The sequence below is a fragment of the Bufo bufo genome, chromosome 9 (genome assembly GCF_905171765.1).
Source record: "Bufo bufo chromosome 9, aBufBuf1.1, whole genome shotgun sequence".
NCBI lineage: Eukaryota > Metazoa > Chordata > Amphibia > Anura > Bufonidae > Bufo > Bufo bufo.
The window spans coordinates 177,110,290-177,135,906 of record NC_053397.1 but is presented as its reverse complement, the minus strand read 5'-3'; the positions used below and the strand labels follow the sequence as shown (position 1 = coordinate 177,135,906).

General features: G+C 40.9%; 1 protein-coding gene across 1 annotated transcript; it reads left to right on the top strand.

Moving 5' to 3' along the window:
* The first annotated feature begins 12,926 nt into the window (after nucleotides 1-12,926).
* LOC120979835 (synapsin-2-like) lies at nucleotides 12,927-18,325 on the top strand. The gene is made up of 2 exons (XM_040408790.1): nucleotides 12,927-13,111; nucleotides 18,190-18,325. The coding sequence occupies exons 1-2, from the start codon at nucleotides 12,927-12,929 to the stop codon at nucleotides 18,323-18,325; spliced, it is 321 nt and encodes a 106-aa protein (XP_040264724.1).
* The last annotated feature ends 7,292 nt before the right edge of the window (nucleotides 18,326-25,617 follow it).

Sequence of the window (25,617 nt, the reverse complement as noted above, 5' to 3'; positions counted from 1 at the left end):
CCAAGAAGGGTAAGCTGCAAGGGTAAGTACCAGATACAGCTCATGTGTATGAGTGGCACTGTTTATGAAAGACAGGAGACCATTTTTATTAATCTCATACAACCCTTTTAAGTTTTGGCATGTTTTTTAATAACATTTTTTTGATTACGTTGAACATTTGTGAGTTGGAACGTGTTTTTTATACTGATTTCACTAACCCTGCGTCCCAATTGTTGGTGTTATTTATTTACCCCATTGTCTTCTTCATACCAACTTGTGTCCTTTCTTCTTTTATTAAGTGTGTGTTTGTATTTTACTGCCCCAGTCAAGAGCCCATATATCCAGAATATCATAATCCAAGGGCTGATATCAATCCAAGGGCTGTCAGTAGGTATCATTTATCCTGACAGACTATGGAGTCCATTGCACTTTAACGACTGCCGAAGCGTTCACTGCTGCATACCGGGGAGATTGAGAAGAGACAATGGGGGCTTGAGGAATACAATTGTTAGTGCTCATTGTACAGTAGAGGTCATCTTTTGTCATTTTGTGCAGCTAAAATAGTGATTGTAGGCTCATAACGGCCTTACTGGCTCATTACATGTCCCATACACTGGTCATCCCACAGTTGAGACATACGTATAATGTTTCTAGTTGGTGCATGCAGTTACGTGTGGGTCCCGCCGCTTGAGTCTCTTTGTCATTCTGTGTGCGCAGTGTGGCATCAGGAAAGGATTAAGCCGACATGGGAAGCCACTAAAGGGTTAATTCTGTTCCTACGATACATCAAGATGTTAAATGCCGCTAGTAACATTTAAGATTACTATATATTTTTGGCATGTAAGCATGTTTTAGTGCAATGTTGTGGGAAGCGGGTCAGTTGTCTTAAAATGTAGATTCCATGTATTTGTTGTTTTTTTTTACAGTTTTCTCTTCCTGTTAGAATATTTTTTTTTGTACAAAGCCGGTTATGTGGCACAGAGTACATGATGGATGTCTGACTGCAGTGATTTATGTGAAATATCTTGTACAGCTTAATGTGCAATAAAGGAAATAATACCTGCCTTCAGTGTATGGTTTTTGGGTTTTAAAATTGAAATTTGCAAAATGGAATATCCATTGCAGTAAATCAAGGACAGATTTATGGCCTATTCCCAGTATACGCTTTCATGTAATTACGGTATGACATTACGTTTCATTATAAGCCTAGAGGAGATGGTCTCTGTAATATGGCACCGTGGGGAGACGTGCAGCACATGGAGTGCCTATGGCTCTGAACTCTATGTGCCTCCGTCCAGCTTGTGCTCATGTCTCTAAGGCTAAGTTCACACATTACGATTCTCTTGCAGTTTCTGCAGCAAAGTACAGTACAGTCCAAGTCTATGGGATTTTCCAAACCCCATCTACATGCTGCGGATTTACTCATGTGGATCGGTCAGATTATTCTCAGATTTCTTCCATTACCTTCAATGGAGTTGAAATCCACAATTAAATCTGCAACTGGCAAATGTGTTGCGGATTTACTTACGGACTTGGGGGGGGTCATTTATTATATTGAAATACGCCTGCATTAGTCGTATTTCAGGAGCAGATGGCAGCGCAACAGTTAGTCGCGCTGCTATCTGTGACTTCGCCCCGCTCACGGCGGTCTAAAATTGTGGACGGGAAAGGGCCAGCAGGCCGTCTCATTCATCATTTTCTATACCTTAGAAAATGGTCTAAATGTAAGACAGCTCAGAAGCTGTCTTACATTTATAACTGGCGCTGGATGCGCCGAAGTTATGGAGAGGCCTGTGCCTTCATAACTTTTGCGGATCGACCACCAGCTAATGTCCGTTTTAGACGCCAGTCTTAATAAATGTTCCCCTTGGTGTGGATTTTATTCCCTACAAATCTGCAAATTATCATAGTAGTCAATTCCCTTGCGCTGTAAAAGTTGGATAGTAAATTGACATAATAATAGATCTGATTGTTTTCATTCCGAATTATTTTGAACCAAAAGGGTCACATTTTATAATGAATGTTTTTGAAACATTTCAAAAATGTTTCCAGTTTGAGCTGAGGCAATTTATATTATTGGCGCGGCAGACAAGAACAGTTGGGGCTCGGAGTTTCCATCTGGCTAAGATGTCTTTATTGACACAATCCTTTAGTTCCACTGATGTTAGCACATGAATATATCCCATATTTAGGCTAGAGCTAGCTAGCTACGGTACTACTGCCATGAATATTATGCAGAAAAACGTGGGTGGATGCATCCGGGCCATGCATGATATTAATGAGGACATCAAAGTTCATTGTTTGGTATGACCTTGAAATCGGAACAGTGAGCCCCTAAAAGTGAATTGAATTTAGCCAATATAATGTCAAATTTCCAGCTACCCAAGTGACGTTTGTTTAATTAGTTTTTTTTAGCCAACTGCGAAAATCCTGTATTTTTTCCAAGAAGCTAAGTTTTATCTGCAAAATGAAGAGGAGAGACTGGTAGAAATAGGATGAAACAAAATATCTGAAAAGAGAAAAGCCAACTTGTCTTATGTTTGTGGTGGCCCCTAAAAAACAACATCCAAAGGGGTCAGACAGTGCCAAATAGACATTGCATTGCCTGCTGATTCTGCCATAAACAGTGCAGTCCATGGTCATCTCAATGCTTAGCAAAAACATTGCAAATGGTATGCCTTTTCTGAGGGGAATATTTGGGGTGAATTATTTTTCCAACTTTTTCTAAAACCTTAAATGTAAAAATGTTCCTGTCATTCAATGAAATCAGTACAATAGTAGATCATTTGATATGTACAATGAACATGGGCAATTGTATTCCTCATCTTCCATGCATGCTTCAGACTCATTTCATAGACTGTCATTGTAAGTCTTGAATATTTTATACAACAAAGTCAGTATATATTGTCTATATCAGAGGAGCCCAATGAAATGGCACTGAAACTGTACCAAGGTATTATACCATGCTGCCATAATGAGGAGTCAGGTCATATTGTGTTGGCTATAGAGGGAGAGAACATCTCTGGAAATATCCTGTAACAATAGGGCGGGCATTTATAGAAATAATGTCCGTATACTATGCAAGAATTAATGGCCACCCAAAGGTCAGTTTTACTATATATCAAAGTATATGTCTGTTGTGTTCAGTTCCTCTTGATGAAGTTATTTATTATTGGAGGTCAAACGTGTATTATTCACTCAGGGGTCAAATATGAAGAGCAGAAAGGGTCTACCTACAAGCCTCCTTGTACTTTTGTATCATCATCCTTCTTTAGACTTGCACGTGAAAATGGACAAGAATGAAACGTTTCCTAAAGGTACAGTCCATTAGAAAATAAAAGATTATATTATTTATTTGCTACATTAACCATAGTTTACAGGGAGAACTTAAGTTAGAGTAGGAAAGTTACGATGTACTTTAAAGGGTCATTGCGACCCTTTGACAAAAGTATGATAGAAATGTTTTAAATTTACGTAGCTTCAGTCCCATCTCATATAAGTGATATGATCATGTTTACCATGTACCAAGCATTGACTTATGCTTCTGTGGTTAAGGGCCTTGGCTATTCTTTTATCTTTTCTCCACGCCTTTATGTCCTTACATTATATCTCTCTCTCCACTATCCTTTTCCTCTTTTGAGCAGGATTGAAAATATAATAAAAGTCTTTCTAACCTTATAAAATTACATGATTATATTACTTACACACCAATAAAGATTTAACTGCACTGAACCACTTCAGTGGGAGCCTTGTAGCTGGACATCCACCAATATTGATCGTAAGCTGGACCTAGTGCTACATAATTTTCCTTGAGGGGTGAACACACTTTTATGACACCTCTTCATTGATTTAAAGACTATGGTGTAACTGTCATTTCAGTTTAACAAAAAAGAATATGTAGGAACAGTGCTCATATAATATACATTATTAGTGGATTTTGTATAATTTTGTTAAAAAAACTGCTGTCTTACTGAGCATTGCTAAGGAGAATCTGTATTCATGTGTACTGTACGCAGAAGATGGCTAACTATAAGATGCAAAGGCTTCTCAGCCTGCCTCCCCTCTCCCTGTCCCAGCTGCTGTTTCCCTGCATATATATAATTGTTTCACTGTTAACTAGTTTCGCTGCCTATTTTATATAGATTGGTTTCTATTTCAGTGCTGATCGCTGGCAGTCCTACTCTCTTCTATCTGCCTGCCCGACCCCTGATTAGTTACTAAGCAATGGGAAGAGAAAAGGGAATGGGGTTGGCAGTGATCAGCACTGACAGTAAGTGTATAGGAATGCAGGCAAAAGATTTTGGCTTTTTACAGCCCTCTACCTGTGTCCCTGTGTGTAACAATTACTGTATAATTATGCCTGACCCAGATAAATGAAGGGTTTCGGTTTACCCAGTTTTCCTAACAGCCATGGGCAATTGAGCCAATAACAATAACTGCAAGTGCTGATTACTGCATCCCAGTTCCCCTCTATCTACCAAGTGCTTATTAACAAATTATGGAAGTGCCGAGGGAGCAGGGCTGCTAGTGATCAGTGCTGGCACTACACTAGTCAGAGACTTCTAGTGTGTTTTCACACATTTTTTATTTCAAGCAGAGGTTGATTTTTTTGAGAAACTAGATTTGTTCGCAAAACGTATGCAAACTGATGTCAGTTTTTATGACAGATCCTTTTTTTTCCATTTTTATATGGAAACAAGGCAAGTATAGAAAACAGGGTGGAGTTTGCATTGCAGAACTTGTGACTGGTTGAATTTTTAGCCTTTTTTGGCAGTGGAAGGCAATAAAAAATAATGGGATGGAAAAAAGCGTATTCTTTTCTATGCAATATGTTTAACAGATCCTCCTATTACTTTTAATAGATTTATTTGGCTAGATTGCATTAGAAAGTGCCACATTTATTTATTTTATTTTCGATTTTTGCTGGATGGATATAATTATTTTACTTTTGGCATATGTTTTTCTGTAGAAGCCTGTATCTTTTAAATGCATCCATTTCGAAGGGTTTCTGATTGAAATGGATATGTTTAACGGAAAATAAAAAACATGGTGTGAAATAGACCTTAGTAAAAAAAAAAAAAAAAAAGGCAGATGCTGGGGCAGAGAGAGAAGAGGCAGGCTGAGACGTCTGCCTCTGCATTTTACAGTTAGCTGTCTTTAGCATACATACCAAAAAAAAAGGGGGCTCAGCCCTTAAAGGGAACCTGTCACCGGATTTTAACCATAAGAATCATCGGCATCCTGAGATATTTCTCCCCCACGCTAATCATCCTAGGGTTTTTTTTTAAAACACCTCTGAGTACTTCTTTTACAGTCTACTTTCGATTTTTTCAAGTTATGTAAATGAAATGCTTACCTCATCACTTCCCATTCCTAACCCCACCTCCCGTTATAAGAGTGACAGAATCTAAAGATCCTACCCTCCCCCCGAACTCACGTCCCAAATTCCGCGCATGTGCAGAACCAGTCACCTCACTCACTGGTGAAAAAAAATCTAGAATATTATTATTATTATATTCTAGATCTTCGCGAATTCTTGAAGTGCCAATATTCGCAATAAAAATTGGTGATTAAAATATTCACGATCAACACTGATACTGATCATATAATGTATACTGCGCAGCTGCGAGACTGAAGCATGGAGGAGACAGGACTCATCTAAGTGGCATTTACATATGTGGCGGGAACATTTATTTTAGGTTTTTCTCTGAACTGATAGTTCGTTCAGAATTGATTTTAAATCATTATTAATGTATTAATAAGTATTTATAGAAAAGTGAGTGGATAGATAGGTTTAGAAAGTGATGACAGGTTTCCTTTAATATTACAATTTGAGAAATATCTCACATTAAATAACTACCAAATATTGCTATGTAAGTACATGCCTATGGCAAAAGACAACAATATAAATACCTATAGAAGACAACCAGACTGCATGAAGTCAATAGTACATTTTTTTGCTCAATTCATAGGAAAGTTCAATATTAAAAACAAGTGCAGAGAAATGGCGGCATCAACCAAAAGGGGGCACAATGGTAACAATTCATATTAATCCAACGAAATCCAAGTTAAAGTGCGAGAAATAATAATATAAATATGTAATGGACAGAATCAATTACCCATAGCGTGCCTCCTCCGGGATGGGCCAACCCTGACGCGCGTTTAGGCGAACCTTCGTCTGGGCACATCGTCTTACTTCTCCGAGTGCCACCACCACTGTGGCTCTTCATGTAGCGCAGCACTGTGTCCAGGCTTCAGCTTTACTGCATCCTGATGTCCCACAGCATCAGGTCATAGTGTGTATCTATGTGCACCACGTCCTGAGAACGTATGCTTTGAGAACAGGAAGGACCAAGGAGTGGTGAGTATTGCCAGCGCAGCATTAGTGATGCCGTACTCACCACTTCCTCGCCTGCCTCTCCTGTACTAATGAGCGCTCATTAGCGTCCATTAGTTAATAGCGCACTGACAATCCAAAATACACCACCCGAGGTATTGCAGGATGCAGAAAACTACCGCAGGGGCCGCATGCTCAGAGGGACCTTTTATAGGCTTTTTTTTTATTTTTTTTATAAAATTACATAATTTCCTTAATAAAATATATAAAAAAAAGTTATTAAAGTCACTTTCCATACACATTCATAGATGTTTTTGGAGAGGAAGCTGCATACTTATGGTAATTATTCCATGGAAATCATCACTGAAGTGAGGTAACTTGCATTAGTATTAGTGGAGAGGTGACCATGTGTGCATAGTCATTTGCATGAAGTTCTAGAAAATTCTGGGCTTATGGCTTCATTTAGCATTAAGTTTGTAAAGGTTTGCTCTAAATTTGTCTTATTTTCTAGGATCTAGGGTTTCACTAAATAGCTGACATTCAGTCATTGATTCCCTTTTGTTGAGTTTAACGTCTATTGTGTTTTATTTTCAGTTTAGAAATAGCATTTTCTACTGTCAAATTGTGGAATTGGCCTAAGGCCAGATGATGTCTAAAACAGTATTTCACATAGAATAGGCAGTAGCACTTATTCAGCTGCTGCCTGTGACAGATGCAAATCAGTGCTATTTAATGCTATAATACCTTGTACAATAGTTTTTGTGTCGGTGCCCGTATTTCTGACAATCTCTTATTTCCTAAGTTACATTTATGACTATCAATAATTCCTTATAGTCTGCATGTAAAAGTTGTTTGGACCCTAATGTGAACACGTTTTCGTGTGATAGCCATAGTGACTTCTATTGTCTGTGCCGCACTCTCCTCAGCTCTTCTGTGTACTATTCCACTCATTCTCTAACTTTCCTTTTCTCAAGTATCTGCAACACAACCCCTTTCTTTTCACTATCAGACCACGCCTCCTTTTCACCAGTATCTGTTAGACCACTCCTTCTTTTCACCAGCATGTGTCAGACCAATTTTTTCCCAGTATGTCTCAAAACTCTACTTCCTTTTCACAAGTACTATATGTGTCAGGCCACTTCTCCCTTTTATCAGTATGTCAGACCACTCCTCTTTTCACTAGTTTGTGTCAACAGGCCTCCTTTTTTACTACTATGTGTCAGAACACTACTTCATTTTCACGAGTACCATGTGTCAGACCACTCCTCCTTTTCACCAGTATGAGTCAGAACACTCCTTCCTTTTCACGAGTACCATATGTGTCAGACCACTCCTCTTTTCACCAGTATGCATCAGACCACTCCTTCTTTTCACCAGTATGTGTCAGACGACTCCTCCTTTTCACCAGTATGTGTCAGACCACTCCTCCTTTTCACCAGTATGTGTCAGACCACTCCTCCTTTTCACCAGTATGTGTCAGACTGCTCCCCCTTTTCACCAGTATGTGTCAAACAACTCCTTCACAAGATTTTCTTCATACTACACTACAGTTTTGTATGTGCCAAATCACTTACTCCCTCGCTTATGTATTTACCTGGACAACTCCTTCCCTGGGTCGTCTTTGTTCCAGACTGGTCTCTTTCATTCTATGGTGTATGCTAGTCCACTTCTCCTACTCTCCAAACTTTGTGCCAGAAAACTCCTGTAGTTCTTCAATGAGTCAGACAAAGACTTTGTCAGATTTTCCACCTCACCTATGCATCACATCGTTTTCCTCAATGTTCCTGCTTACCAGAAAATCCCTTTCTGATGCACTATGTCTACGGGATATCATAAACAATTAAGTGTTCCAATATGCAAGGGGAATTTGGACAGGGCACATACTGTACATGCATCACTATAACTATGAAAGAGAAGAACCAGGACCAAAGACAGGGAATTTATGGTCAGGCTGTTATGTTAGTACCACTAGCTGTCCATATTATCTGGAGAGCTAGCATTGCTGCATGGACAACAACCACTATTCCACATGGACTCCATGACTGGCTCATACAATGCTACTGGTACTGATGATTGAAGAACTGTATGTGATGTCATCGTGGACACCAGTGCCAATTCAATCATTAGTATGTAGTGAATATGCCAATTACTAAGCTGGTGCCATGTGGCAGCCTTAACATGTTTCTGGTTTTGAAAGCACAGTTTCACTTATTTGGCTGCTGTCCTGGTTAGCTAAGATATTACAGTATAAAAATGTTTTGTAATACATTATATATAAGACCAGTCTGAACTAGGTAAGTTACCGGTATATGTACGGTAAGTAAATTTTGGTTACAATATAGCAATTTGTGTGTTAAGGTGTTTTAATAATGTGTGCTGAGATTTGCTGTGCTCTAAATTGTTGGTAAAATTCCTGAGATGCTTTACTAATAGTCCTGAAGACGAAGCTAATGGCATCCTTCGACCCTGTCAGTCACACTGTCATTTCTGGATTATACCGGTGCAAGGGAAACTAGTTTTTTTTAATAGCAGAATCAGCAGCAGCAGCTTGCTCACACTTGATATTGGCCACAATGTTCTGCTAAACTTAAGGAAGCAGAAGAGCTTCACGTATTGCCTTCTCCCAGATCTGCTGATCAGCTCACTAACGCATTTCACAATTCTGTACTAAATATATGCCTTCAAATTCGAAGTGTCAGCCTGGGTCGCGGTATAAAAGTAATGTGGTTAACGATTTGAATCATACATCATGAGTGATACTAGACTCTGTTGTATCTAACCACAGCTCACTTAGGCTCAATTTATACGATTGTGGACCTGCTAAAATTAGGAATTATGAACAGAATTTGACCTTTATATATGTTTTCTGCTTGATATTAAAGAGAATTTGTCAGCTCCAGAAAACCCCCGAAACTTGAGTCAGTCAGTGGTCCCTAACCAGTGGCGCCGGAGCCATGTGTGGCTTGCGACCCCCTGCTGTGTGGCTCGCCATGGCAGTCCTGAGTTATGACCATATGTACTGGCAATTGACATTATTGCAGACCTATCCTAGATTTACCACCAAAAAGTGCCAATTTGGATGGTGTAATACTTCACACTGAAATATATATCAGCAAACGTTTGCAATTTCATGTTTTTTTTGTTTCTCCACATTCAAAATTTCTCTCTTCTACTTTGAATTGTCTGTTGCTCCCAACCATCACTGAAAGTTGTATGTGGCTCACAACATACAAAAGGTTGGGGACCTCCAGTGTAAGCGATGCTGAGTCCAGTTATGTAATTTTTATCTTCATACTCATTGCATTCTGATGCTGTGCTCCAAAAAACCCACAGTAAAATATTTTGGGAGGACTCCTCTTTAAGTTCTCTCCATTATGTGCGTGAGCACGGGAGTCCTGACCTTACCGATCCCCCTCCTTTACTCTTCCAGTGCTAGCTTGGTCCCCTCGAGTCCCTGCTTTTTGCTCCCTCTTGATGCACAGTGGTGACCTACCTTATCCAATGATTGTGATGAAGGGCCCCATGGGGACTCGGGAAGAACAGGAGAAACAGGGGATCAGTGAGGGGAGTCTGCCTTTTTTTTTTTACAAAAATTGGCAAGACAAACCCTTCCCCCCTCCCCAGGATCTTTGTGCAATCATAACCTCAGCACCAGTATAGTTATGTCCCAGGTTGGAAGTCCTATCATACACCACTAATTATCCTGCAGTCATATTGGCACACATTACAAGCGGCATAAATATTGTAACGTATTTTGGATGTACAGTATGGGGTAGCCTAGGGAAAATTTTGCCCCTATGGCCACTTTGTCCTATGTTCATGCCATGCCAGGTAAAATTTAAAGAGAAAATTTGCAGGATGTGCTCACATCCAGGTTAACATAAGCTTTATATATGGGAGTAACTGTCTTCGCACTGCGTCTGCAGTGTCTTTTTACCGTATAACCAGGAAACGCTCCCAGCAGGTCCGTTACATGTACCCATAGGCTTCTGTTATACCTACAGAGGCCAGAACAGTGTTCTCTCTTCAGCGTTGTACGTTGTTTTTGGTGTGTTTTTTTTTTTTACTGTGCTACTCCATTAAGAGGCGACAAGAACAAAACATTTTTTTTACTTCGGTACCTAAGGGTATGCCAAGAGTTGGGTCCATTTTATGGTTCCATTTAACATATGTGCCAGGACACTGCAGGTTCAATGTGAAGAAGCTTTTAAATGAAGAATGTCACCTCTAAAATCAGTTTCAAAGCGTGCTATCGTGGTGCCCCAAAACATTATCTTTTCAAGTCATCCTGAGAAATGCTTTTCTATATTTATATACAAATAAGATTTTTTCGGTGCACCTGGGGCAGGATCACTCAGTGCACCTTGATTTCTCTGCATTATCGTTACCGTCTCTCAAATCTAATGGACTTTCAATCAAACAAGAGTGAGAAGTGCTGGGTTGTCAATGGGGACAAAATGTAACTGAACAGAACGAAATGCTTGTTGAGCGTTCCGTTCTCATGCCGGAGAGCAAACCGTAGCATGCTGCGGTTTGCATTCCGTCCTGGGATACGGGATTTGGAGAGGCTCGTTTGCGTGTTCTGTACTTCAGGGAGAATTGCCAAACCAATCCCCTACAGTTCTGTACACATAAGGACACCTGTGGTTCACAGGCTTTCTTGTAAAAAGTCGGGCCTCTATTCCAGAGAAATGCTTTTTTATTTTTATGCAAATAAGGCTACCTTCACAATAGCGCTTTTGCGGGCTCCGGCAGGGTTCAGCAAAAACGCTTCTGTTACTGACAATACAACCTTCTGCATCCATTATCAACGGATCCGGTTGTATTATCTTTAGCATAGCCAAGACGGATCCGCCATGCACTCCATTGAAAGTCAATGTGGGATGGATCCGTTTTCTATTGTGTCAGAGAAAACTGATCCGTCCCCATTGACTTGCATAGTGGGTCATGACGGATCCGTTTTCTCTGAAACGATAGAAAACGGATCCGTCCTCCATTGACTTTCAATGGAGTTCATGACGGATCCATCTTGGCTATGTTAAAGATAATACAACCAGATCCGTTGATAACGGATGCAGACGGTTGTATTGTCAGTAACAGAAGTGTTTTTGCTGAACCCTGCCAGAGCCAGCAAAAACGCTATTGTGAAGGTAGCCTTATTTGCATAAAAATAAAAAAGCATTTCTCTGGAATAGAGGCCCGACTTTTTACAAGAAAGCCTGTGAACCACAGGTGTCCTTACGTGTACAGAACTGTAGGGGATTGGTTTGGCAATTCTCCCTGAAGTACAGAACACGCAAACGAGCCTCTCCAAAAGGAAAAGGGAATACAAGTTGTTATATGGTCATTCTGTATGTCAAAAAGCCACAGCCGAGTTCATAGATTATAGCTGGGGGATATTCTGTACAACCTCCAAAAGGGTTTTATCAATGTAGGAGATTATAGATGAACAATAATAAATGTGATTGACTCCTCTGATACATTCTGTATTAATTTACAAATAATCAATGGTGGACATCCACTTCAAAGAGAACCGGTCACCACAAAATGCAGTGCAGTCTGCAGGCAGCATGTTATAGAGCAGGAGGAGCTGTTATAGAGCAGATTGTTGTATGGTTTTGTGGGAAAATTTCAATAACTGATAACACCTCCCCCGTGTACAGCGATCAGTGACTGACAGCTATCTCTGTATACACACTTACACAGAGAATGCTATCAATCACTGATAACACCTCCCCCGTGTACAGCGATCAGTGACTGACAGCTATCTCTGTATACACACTTGCACAGAGAATGCTATCAAGCACTGATAAACACCTCCCCGTGTACAACTGAAGTCAGAGCACAGATATAAATGTATAAATCACAAGTTATATTGAATCTTTTCATACAAAACTATACCTCAATCTGCTCAGCTCCTCCTGCTCTATAACATGCTGCCTGCAGATTGCACTGAATTTTGGGGTGACAGGTTCACTTTAAGAGTATTTAGTATACAGCAGCATGTTCCAAAAAAATAAATAAGAAAACGATTGTTTTGTCAGTGGGTGTAATCATATCATGCTTATTGTCATTTCACTACTTTACTTGGACTATAACCTCTGTCATCATGGGTAATTTAATCTAGGTTTTTTACTGTGCTTTACAACATAGGGCACTATATTTGTACCCAGGCAATAACCATTGCCCTGAGCCATATCAAATGATCTATTATCTTTAGATATTACATATTGTATCTTTGATTTTGAGAAGCTATAAGACATCTTTTACTATGTATGTTATGAGGTCAGTGGTTGGTGAAATCATTTACTATATGGTTCGATGCCAGGGACAATACCATATCATAGACTGTTATACTGGGCAGTAACGTACAATAAAAAAGACTTATTTGCTGACATATTCCATAAAGATTGCATCACTTTAGCATTCATATCGGTTGCTCAGGATATTTGCCATTGCTAGGTGTGCACCGTAAAGATACTGGGTGAGGTTAGATTTCTTGTACATCCCATTAATGCTTTAACAATGTGAAGTTTTTCTTGTACTAAACCTAGGGGGCGCAGTACAACCCCAGGGATTACACTCTGATAGCCATCAGCCTCCACAGCCTATGGACAAGCCAAAGCATCCCGGTGAACATCCACTTCCACAGAACGAAACACCAGGGCCATCAACCACTGCAGGTCAGCCACCATCTTCTGAAGGACAGACATTATCTCCTGTCAGCCAAGTGGAGTCACTGCCTAGACGTCAGACGGAGCCATCTCAAAAAACCCAACCTCATCCACAGCTGAAGTAAGACCATAGTGAATAGATCATAAGTTGTGTCCACAATTATTATGCAGCCCAGAAACCAGCATTGAGTAGAGCCCTCAACGATGAAGATCTCTCAATCAACCTTCTCCGAGAGTTATGAAAAATGTTCAAAAAGTACAGCTACAGTACAAGTTAATATACCAATAATATAACCTTTTTTAACTGATATGTATCATAAGCAACCAATGAATATGTGACTTTAGGGGAAATTCCATTAAAGGGATTGTCCATGATATCAACTGGAGAGCAGGACAAGCATGCACTGCTGGTTTCCATAGAGTTGAATGGAGATGTCTTGAAGGGGTATTCCCATTTGGGACATTTAGAACAGTACTCTCAGCTATTTTCAGAAATAGTATTAAAGTGCGTGGAGAGAGCCGTTCAACCTCTCCATTCCAGGCCGGGGCCCGATTTCTTGAATTTGGAGCAGGTCCCAGAGGTGAGCCCACACCTAGCGGACATTTATGACTCATCCTGTGGACATACCATAAATGTCACAGATAGGAATTTTCCCTTTAAATAACCTTCCATGTTCATTCGACTGTTTCTGTCAAGCTGAATGGAGACATGCCCATTGACAAGGGGCGATGGTAACACCCAGTTGTCAATTTACTCTTACATTTCCAGGAGGGAAAACAGAGGAACAGCACAGCTCATGAAATAAGACATGTCCTGCTGTCCGAACCAGACAATACTATTTTATCAGTGAAAACTGTAGTCAAATGATGATGAGTCCTGAACGCAGACCATTGCTTTCACCTATGCACCAGTCTGCATATTCAGCATCAGATACTTCATCATTTTCCTTAATTAGAAGTCATCTTACACCTGATAGCCCATTATGTAATAGTACAGAGAGATCTTTCCGCATTTTGCAATCAGCATTCAGGGCTTGTATTATTAGAAGCACATCCTGTCACGTTGGTGCCGTGTGGTTATAAGAAAGGAGGAAATCCTTGTGTGATTAGTCACTGTATCTCTCCTGACTGAGAAGAACTGAGATGATCTTTCTCCAACCAGCTACCTGGTGTAAAGAAGAAATCATCACTAATTACAGTGCATCTTTTTCCTGTTTTCATGATTTCAGACAATCACAGTATAATAGTATTGCACTTTTATATAATTCATTATTATTAGCATTAGTATTGTCTAAGGCTACATTCACATGACGGTGAAAAAAATGGCCATGAAAAATTGCATCTATTTTCTGGCCGCCTTGCTGTTTTGCATTAATTTTTAACAGCTTTCAAAATGGATAATTTTCATTGGCTTCTTTTATTTAAACCCCATAGTGGTCCCCAACCGTAATAATGTCCCCCATAGTAGCCCCCAGCAATAATAATGTCCCCTATAGTGGCCCCCAGCAGTAATAATGACCCTATAATGGCCACCACGTGTAATAATGTCCCCCAGAGTGACCCCCAGCAGTAATAATGTCCCCATAGTGGCCCCCAGCAGTTATAATGTCCCCATAGTGGCCCCCAGCAGTAATAATGTCCCCATAGTGGCCCCCATCAGTAATAGTGTCCCCATAGTAGCCCCTAGCATTAATAATTTCCAACAGAGTGGCCCCCATGAGTAATAATGTGATAAAGTAATAAAGTGGCCCCCAGCCAGGGACAGATTCGCCATAGACCTTACAGGAAAGTTTCCGGGGGGGCCAATACCCAAGTGGCCGCCTGAGCCCTCTTCATGGCCGTCCAGGGGAAGTTTGTGGGGATGTATTCTGTGCTGCTGGCAGTATTTTGTGATGGACTGTGGTATTTGGCTCTGTTGGGATGGTATAATGGGCCACAATATGGTATTGCTGGCCCTGCCTTCCATCAATTTGGACCTGACTACAAAACGGGGCCACTTTTAGTATTCTTTCCAGGGCCACTTTAAAATCCGAGTCTGCCCCTGCCCCCAGCAGTAATAATGTCCCCCAGAGTGGCCCCCAGCAGTAATAATGTCCCTCATAGTGGCCCTCAGCAGTAATAATTTCCTACAGAGTGGCCCCCATGAGTCATAATGCCCCTCAGAGTGGCCCCCAGCAGTAATCCTGTCCCCCATAATGGCCCCCACCTGTAATAATGTCCCCCAGAGTGGCCCCCAGCAGTAATGATGCCCCCCATAGTGGCCCCCAGCAGTAATAATGCCCCCCCCCAGTAATAATGCCCCCCCCCCCATAATGGCCCCAACAGTAATACTGTTCCCTATAGTGGCCCACAGCAGTAATAATATGCAGCATTTTTTAATGCCAAAAAAAAAGAGACAGTCGCCCCACTCTCTTGATACAGAAGAACCTGCGCTGGGAGCTCAGGTCCTTCTGTATCAAGAGAGGAGTGACTGTCTGTGCGTAAGCAAGAGGATGAAGTGAGTAATTGTTTTTATTGCAACTCCTAACATTTTTTCACTAGTGCACCCATTTTAACAGGTGTTAGACGGGTGCTCTACTGTCATTAAAGTGGTCATTAAAAACAGCCCCATTGATCTCATTGGAGTCCCTCTGGCTGTGAAAACTGGCAAAAATTGGATATGTTCTTAATTTTTACTCCACTATTCACTGCCTGTTAAAAAACGGCCATGTGAATATCCCCATTGACTGCAATGGTTCTGAAAATGACCGTCACACGGTTAGTATTCACTGATATGTAAATGTAGCCTTAGGCCTTCTGCACACGACCGTTTTTTTCCCCGTTTACTGGCCGTTCCGTATACGGAGCCATTCTTTTCAATGGTTCCGCAAAAAAACTGAATGTACTCCGTATGCATTCTGTTTCCGTATTTCCGTTTTTCCGTTCCGTTTAAAGATAGAACATGTCCTATTATTGCCCGCAAATCACGTTCTGTGGCTCCATTCAAGTCAATGGGTCCGCAAAAAAACGGAACACATACGGAAATGCATCCGTATGTCTTCCGTTTCCGTTCCGTTTTTTGCGGAACCATCTATTGAAAATGTTATGCCCAGCCCAATTTTATCTATGTAATTACTGTATACTGTATATGCCATACGGAAAAACGGAACAGAAACGGAAACACAACGGAAACAAAAAACGGAACAACGGATCCGTGAAAAACGGACCGCAAAACGCTGAAAAAGCCATACGGTCGTGTTCAGGAGGCCTTAGACAGGTTTTTTAATTTTCCATTTTAAAGAGGATCTGTCCCCTCTCTGGACATGTCTGTTTAAGCAGCCACTTGCATCCCCCATGTAATAACAATTCTGGAGTATTTATTCTTGTACCATTCCTTTATTATTCCTGCTAGAAGTTATGAATTAATTGATAGCAGATTGCAGTGAAAGTCCAGGTGGGTGTTACCAGCTGGGGTTGTGTCCCTGATCAGTTTGACACTGCCAATCATTGGTGCCAGTGTCAGACTGTGCAGGAACCCCCCCACCCCCACCCCAGGTGGTAAGACCCATCTGGACTGGCGTTGCAGACTGTTAGCAAGTAGTTATTAAAAAAGAGATGTCAGGAGACAGGTTCAATTTAAGTTCTCATTCACACGACAGTTGCCTGTTTTGCGGTCCACAAATTGCGGATCCGCAAAACACGGATACCGACTGCATGCATTCCACATTTTGAGGAACCGAAAGTCCGGCTCATAATAGGACAGTCCTATCATTGTCCTTAATCCGGACAAGAATAGGACATGTTCTATATTTTTGCGGATGCCATGCAACGGACATATGGATGTCCACGTTCTTTGTGGCCCCATTGGAGTGAATGGGTCTGCATCCGATGCACAAAAAAATGCTAATTAGATGCAGACAAAAAATACGTTTGTGTGCATGAGTCCTAAGGCATACCCCTCTATTAGGACCCATGCACACAGCAGAGCCACATCTCAGGACCCTATACAGCAGCAGATGGAGTCCCTATGGGTCCAGACGTGTATGCACTCTATGTGCCACCAAATAGAATCTCTATGTGGCATTGTATTCACATACAGAAAAATTGGAGGCACACATAGGTACGGCCTGGTCCCATACACACTATGGTTACAATACTGTACAATCTGAACAAGGATCCATCTTACAGCCATGTACGTAAGGCTTTAGTCATAGCTGGGAGTAATGTCAACCATGACTGTAGGGTCTCAAGGACTGTCAGCCTCTATTAAAATCAATGACAACCCATTTTCTTTAATTAGAAGTAAATTCTGGAATTTATTCGCCTGAAAAGCAACTTTAGGGGGACTGTAATACTCAGCAGCATTTTAAGTCAGATAGACAATAATCCATCAGCCTCTATGCCAACGTATGATATACTTAAATTATGTAATTGCTTCTATGCTGCTTCCGAGGTGCTTGATGCTGGTAGCTGTAGTCCTTGTTTGGGAACCAGGGACAGCTGTAGGGTAGTGCAACGTTTGTGACTGCACAGGATGCATCACTTGTCCCTGTCACCAATGGCCTGACACGTAAGGCTTGTAGCCACCACAAATGGTAATATTAATTGGAAGGCAGTATCATTCTATAGCCCCCACAGTCTCTGTTTACATTTGGCGGAGCTGTCCTACTGGATTAGAAGGTGGGCAGGAGCAGACCGCCGACTACAACTTGAGGTGGGACTTACTCTTACCACTCGGATCACTGCTTTCATTTTAAGCCCTGCTTTGAAATTAGCTGAAATCTGTGTGGTTGTTCTAGCCAGCATTTCCAATCTGTTTTCATAAAAAAACAACCAACAACTGTACATCATGGTCCCATTCTACATCGTTACCAACATTCCCAAAGTTGCAGGTACTGTCCCCAATTTTCAAAGACAGTCCTGACAAATTCAGGCTGTCCTGGGCGGAAATATGTGGGGCTTTTGGTAGTCCTGCCCATAAGTGGGAGTTGTGGGGCATTCTTGTTGGCAGGGAATACATGCCCTAAATTTACCAACTGCAATATTGGCAATATTGGTAAGTATGCATGCTACGCTACGATATATCTACCAACAAAGCGGCCTCCATGCTTGCATATGCTCGTTCTCATGCTCTGCGCATCTTACAAAGGCAGATGTATCCGGCTTTTTCCATATTATTTTTACCTGTGGTAAATGTATTTCTATTTTTTCTTTAATTAGCAAGTCCCAGTCTCTGACCAACGCTTTCAACTTCAGCCAGTCGTCATTCTTCCGCTCATCCAATAACGATGATGAAGCTAAAGCAGATACTATCCGGAATCTGAGGAAGTCCTTCGCCAGTCTGTTCTCCGACTAAGCGTTCTAAAATCAATAGTCAAATGTGATCGTGCACCTAATGCTACAAGGAATACAAGACAACCTAATCAGAATATTAAAAAAAAGAGAAGCTTCTTACCTCTGTGCGAGTTATTAGCCATACCATTTAGAGCATATGTGTTGCTGTTGTATAACTTTAGTAGGAGCAATATTATTGTGAGAAAATTCAGGTATGGAGACTGAGCCATAATCTCCAGCTCTATCCATTATAGTTATGGTATGTTGTCATTATTATTGTGTATTTGATTCGGTTTTCAGTCCTGATGATTATATTAATGGTGTTTCTCCTAAAAGGCCTCTCTTCTGATTGAGTCAGGTATTTTCATGATTTTGGTCGTTGTATCTACTCATCGTCATGGCGGTCCGCAACTTTTTCCTATTTTTCCCTCAACGCTTATTCAGGTCATGGACTATCTAATTCCTTATTCAAAACAAAGCTAATGGTACATATAGTTTATGCCCAGGTTAGAAATAGCCCAGTGTCCCATCCCTGAAGGTCCACAGTGCAAAGCCCTATAGTGTGTGGTGGTAATATGAACCCAAGTACTAATGGTGCACTATTAAATAGACCTTGTCTCCTTGTATTTCTTTCCAAAAAGTCATATGGACATGTTTTTCAATAACTCCCATCATCCACTAGCGGCTCACTTCTATTCCCACTTCTTGACCTCGCTTTCCCTTGTAACCTCGTTTGAGATCTTTCCAAATTTGTGGTTGCAAAAGGAGAAGAAGTTACAGACTATCCAGTGATTACTGTGCCTCATGCACATGAGCATATTAGTGCTCCATACAAAATCTGAGTACAGCATCCATAGATTTCTATGAAAATACATGAAGTAAACCACAGGACCCAAAATGTTCTTGGATCAATGCATACTAAATTTATTAGTATCTCCAGCAAACACACATGAGGGCAACACTAGTGTTTTGGTCCATCACAGAACTTGTTCATGGCCAGAGCATGTGAGTGTGTGACAAGGGGACTACTACACACCCTACTTATCCCCTGTATGACTCCCAATTTCTTATAGAGAGTTTTCTGCTCACTTGTGTACGATTCCAACAGGATCCCAACAGTCATGACACACGCCATTGAACACCATTTTATGGAGGTATCCTTTATCAAACACCATTATACAGTGCCGTACAGAGAACCATACTACGGTGCACATGATAGGATGATGTAGGGACTAGGTGTGCTTTTAAAGCATCTCTGTGCACACAGGCATATTGGGATCCATATGATAAGGATACTGAATATGGTGCAAATTAGAGATGAGCAAATCAATTCTAATCAATCGATTCATCTCATCAACAAGAGTTCTTTACCTGTGAGGAGTTGTCCTCCCTGCGGGTGAAGAAGCACCCACCTGCCTCTTGATTGAAAGGGAAGGACATCTTGTCAACCCCATGCCTGCGCTGCTGCTCCGAGTTGTGGTGCAAGTACAGAGGTGCTACTGGAACAGCGACTGCACAGGCACCGATACACTTTCAGGTATCGGCACATGAACAGTCGATGTTCCATTAGCGGAAGCAGAGCATCCATGACTGCACCATTACTCAGAGAAGCAGTGCAAGACTGGCAAGATGTTCTGCCCTGTCAATTAAGAGGCAGGTGGACACTACTTCACCTGAGGGGACAACCCCTCACAGCGGAAGAACTCTTGCTGATGAGATGGATCGATTTGTTCCAATCAATTCACTTATCTCTAGTGCCTATGAAATGTAATGGCCCATAGCGAACCTCTGGGTGCTTTGAACCTTACATGGAGGCACATTGATGTTTTCTTCTCATGGATGCCATGGTCAAATACAAACTAAAAACAATGGATTTATTTATTTTATTATTAATATTTTTTTGACAGTTCTTCATATTTTTTTTAATAGAGCTGTGCCTCAGGGTAAACTGTTAATACACAATTCTTGCCAAATTGCGGTAGCTAGTTTCTGTGTTACTACTCCTTCTATTAAAATGAATGCAAACCTTAAGAAGAGAAGTTTAGATTGACAGCCCTATGGATGCTTGTGAGCATTCATGTTGGTGACCCAACTAATATAGAAGTACCTTCCTATTCCCACTGTCTAAAAATTGAGTGTGACATCGAGAATATCATGGACAAGATTAACATACTGTACAAGCAGAGAGAATGAGGGAGGAGACGTGGTGATTGCCTAGATGTGGATCGGATGGATAATCATGGAGTAGTAAAAAGAAGGAAGGATGAACAGCTCTGGAATACAAACTGCAGCTCTAGCAAGTGAAATGCTGGGAAAGTTACTGTACAAGGAATATTCATAAACACGTGAATAGGTAAAAAAAAATTGCCACAGAGAGGAATTTTAAGTATATTCACATTGATAGTAGTACATTTTATGTTGTGTCATAAAATAATCCTCTTGTAGACCAAGAGCTGTGATAGGAGTAATATAAGACTATTGTAAACTGCTTTATAGTGCTGTGTAAATATGATATTCTTTGATATCTGCCATATTTCCGTCCTTGTCCATTTCTGCTTTCCTCCTAGTCTTCATACAGCTAAATGCCCGGTCTGTTGTGGCAGACTATATTACAGTTCATTTCAGCAGGTGAAATGCTGTGTACATATTGTATACCATACAAATAAAGAGAATTATCTAAACCAATCACTGACTTTTATAGTTTACTTTTTTCTCCTGATTTTCTTCCTTGTGACATTCCATGAAGACACCTCCTGTCTATATGCTATATTGGAGAGGCACAATACATATAAGCTGGTGATGAAAGCTAAATTTCCCTTCTATATATGATAGAGCTGAAAATCTATTGTTACTTCATACTAAATCCGGTGCAGGATCAAGGTTCGTGGGAGCTGCTTGGCCAAGAAAATTGGTGCAGTCCCGCCTTGCTGGTAACTCCCCTATAATGCATAGGCTGGATACTGACAGAATTCGCTGATGTCCATAGGATTCGATGAGAATCGAATGTCTATGAGGACATCTCCACTGCTTTTCGTGGAAACAAAGTTTAGTCTCATTCTTCGTTCAGCCCAGAGATTGTGTCTGGCAGCTGCCCATCCCTATGGAAGTAAAAATGCAAATTAGCAGTGCCTCCAAGAGTATCTGGAAAGGACTTGAAGGAACTGGGTGTTGGAGGCCACTACTACTCACACATCATTATTAATCCAGAAAACCTACTTCTTCCATTCCTTTTCACTTTGATTAGATTCTTAAAGGCGTAGTCCAGCCTAGGAGCCGTGGTTGGAAGGTGTGCCCGATTAAAAAAAAATCCACTCACCTGTCTCTATTCCTATCGTTTCAGCTTTGCTGCCCCTCTCATGGCTGCTACAGGTTCCAACCAGACCAGAAGTGGATTTGTCCCATAACCACTGTGGCCAATCACTGGCCTTGATGGTCATGGTCTCTGAATGGCTCGTCACTAGAAGTGATGTGTCGTGCACGAACATGTGGCTTGGTCACGAAAACAACTCACTTCCAGTCCGTCTGGAACTGGAAGCGGCTGGGAACAGTAGCATAAGCCGTGCTTGAATGTTGGGACTGCAACCCCTTTAACTAAAGCTAAACACACTAGGAAATTTGGTTGAAGGGAAGCTTTGACTATTGAAACCTCTAATGATCATTGCCCAGAGTAGCTACTCAGTATTAGATGCACATATTCCAACCTCATAACAACTTATGTTCTTATTCCTCCTGAAGTTAATAACCAACCAGTATAGTCCCAGTATGTCCATATCTTCACTTCCTAATGGTGCCCAGTAGTTGACTATGATGTCCATGATTTTCTAGATAATGAGTGTTGGCTCCACAGTCTAGGTATATTCTAGAATGTCAAGCTAAAGGATGGAAATAACTGGCCAAAGGAAAGGCTGATGCAAATTTCTAATTTTACTACATTCTGTGTCATCTGTTGGATTGAGATCGGATGTCTGCTGCCGATTGAAAGATAAAGAACATATTGCCACATCTAAGTATTCAGCTGGGGATGGATAGGTCATAAATGACTGCACATGGTCCTCATCAATAGTAAGACTGTAGCATCTAGGGTGCCTGAACCCCTATCACATATTAATATGCTTTGCCTATCTATGCCATGCAATTCCAAAAATGCGGTACATCTTGCTTTTACCGTGCATGAATTTTCCAATGTGCTTCTTGGCTGTTCGACACAAACTACTATTTTTGTGGACACCCTTAACCCCTCAAAGACAAAGCCCATTTTGTTTTTTTCATCCCCACATTCCAAGGGCCATATCTTTTTCACATAGCCATATTAATGGCACCATTTCATTTACCATGTCTTGTATTGGAAAACAGAAAAAAAAAATTGTGAGGTGAAATTGAAAAAAATATAAAAACACAAATCCACCAAGGTTTTTTTTTTTTTTTTTTTTGCTATTACAGCATTCACTGTGCGCTAAAAATGACATGATTTCCTTATTCTGCGGGTCAATACTATTATGGCTTTACTAAATTTGTATAGTTTTAAAAAAGTAAAAAATGTTCCTTCCATCGCCATTTTCTGACATCCATAACTGTTTTTATATTTCTGTCTACAGAATCCTTTGTACATTGCTCGTTTTTACCTGTATATTGTCAGTATAATAAACCCAATTCATGTGACGGTACTTCACTACTGGCTGCATTCTTGGTGTTCCATAGAAGCCTGAAAGGGAGAGGAGGAAAGGCTTCGACTGGCCTGTTTGCTTTCCCATGTCCGCGATTATTTGACTGGTTTCGAATGTGGAATTTCTGCTACTTCTGAGGCAGCGCGGTCCAACAAAAAGAAACGAGTTAACCATGACAGCCCTAAGAACCTTCAGAAGGCCCAGGGCCGTCATCAGTAACTAATAGAAGTCCCTCTGCCTAACCCCACAGATGCTGGGATTGGTATAGAATGCAGCATCTGAGGGGTTAAATGGCCAGGTTCAACGTCATTGATGATCCCGATCTTTGCGGCTGGGTACTGGCTGCAGCCCACTCCATACAAGCCCTTACGCATAATGACGTTATGTGCTTGATTATGTGTGAAGGGGTTAAAGAGGTTGTCTGTGTTCATTTTTTTTACAGTCCTGTACCACCTCCGTTCCAGCACCATTGCTCTGTCCTTCCCGCTGGGCTTTGTTTTCTTGCCTGCAGCGGTAATGTTCCCCTATATAGACAAAGAAAACTGTCGGCAAAGTGACACTTTTTAGGCTCTATTCACACATCCGCAAATGGGTCCGCATCCGTTCCGCAATTTTGCAGAACGAGTGCAAACTCATTAATTCTCTATGGGGACATAAAAGATGCGGACAGCACACAGTGTGCTGTCCGCATCCACATTTCCGGGCCATGGCTCCGCAAAGAATAGAACATGTCCTATTCTTGTCCGCAATTGCGGACAAGAATAGGCAGTTCTATGGGGGTTGCTGGCCGGGTGTATTGCGGATCCGCAATACACTACGGACGTGTGAATGGACCCTTATAAACATGCTCTAATATCAGAAAATCTCATTCTATCTGGTGGAATTACAAAACCAAGGTGCAGCTCCATCTGTTTCACACAGTTGTCAATTCCGCATTACTGACAGTATGCCATAATCTAGGGAGGGGTGAGGTATTATGGGTGTGTACAGAATAGTATCTCCTATACAAAACGTATATACACCATACGATACATACAATGTGTTGGTTCATTGTAGACAAGTCCTGGCAGAGATTTTCGAAACATTTAGTGTTATCTAATGGGTATGTAATCAATTACAAATATGCAGAATATCACATTACAAGAGGAAACAACATAACAGGCAATGTACAGCCACGTAAAGGAAACTGTCAGTGATAGCATAGTTAGAGTTAAATGTAAGGAAACCGGGGGATATCTTCCAGTGAAAACAATTCGTTTCCTTTTTCGTCAAATATTGACAAGCGAGTTTGCATCCGAGATAAAATTATATAGGGAACTTTGTAAGATAAAAATAGACTAAAAAGTGGGATTAGCGCCAACAAGAAAAGTACAAAAAGGGCAAAAACTGACACCATGTGTTTAAAGGGAACCTGTTACTGTAGTCAATAAGATTACACCCTCGGCACGTTACTATAGCACTTGTAAACAATGTTCTAAACACGCCGCTGTTCAAATCATTATACTATACAGAGAAAGAAGTTATAACGCTGCTGGGCACCTCTCACAAGTAGAGGCAGTGCTGCAGTGGTGACTTGCTCCGGTGTCCTGGCTGTTGGCACTCCCAATCGTCCTAGAGTGATGTACATGTTCCCTTTCATGCTAATTTGCACATAAAGTAACCCTGTGCTACATGTTGTCATTGTAGAGAAATGATGACATACAATACTAATTGCACATATTGCAAAATGGTTCACATGCAGATCCTATACTGTATGACATCATTGCACACAGAAGCACGTTGTTCCATTGCAAAGTCAGTGACAGCTTTCCATACAATTTCTAGCACTGGTTAATCTCAGACACTACTTCCTAATTCTCTATGCACGTCATATTCTTACACCCCTCTAAATGCAGCCAATGATATCCCACCACACATCAATAATGTACACTGTGCTATGACAAAACAGGTATAGTAACCACAGTGATATCAAAGTATAGGAATAATAAACACAGTGATGTCACAGAACAGGGGCAATAAATACAGTGATGTCACAGTACAGAGATAATAATAAACACAGTGATGTCACAGTACAAGGAAAAGAAACACAGTGATTTCACAGTACAAGGAAAAGAAACACAGTGATGTCACAGTATAGAGATAATACGGTGATGTCACAGTACAGGGATAACAATCACAGTTATTTCACAGTACATGGATAATAAATACAGTGATGTCACAGTACAGAGATAATAAATACAGTAATGTCACAGAACAGGGACAATATATGCAGAAATTTCACAGAACAGGGACAATAAATACAGTGATATCACACTACAGAGTTAATAAACACAATGGTGTCACACTACAGGGATAAAAAACACAGTGATTTCACAGTACAAGGAAAAGAAACACAGTGATGTCATAGTATAGAGATAATACAGTGATGTCACAGTACAGGAATAAGAAACACAGTGATTCCACAGTACATGGATAATAAATACAGTGATGTCACAATACAAAGATAATAAATGCAGTAATGTAACAGTACAGTGATAATAAACACAGTGATGTCACAGTATAGAGATAATAAACAGTGATTTTACAGTACATGGATAATAAATAGTGATGTCACAGAACAAGGACAATATATGCAGAAATGTCATAGAAC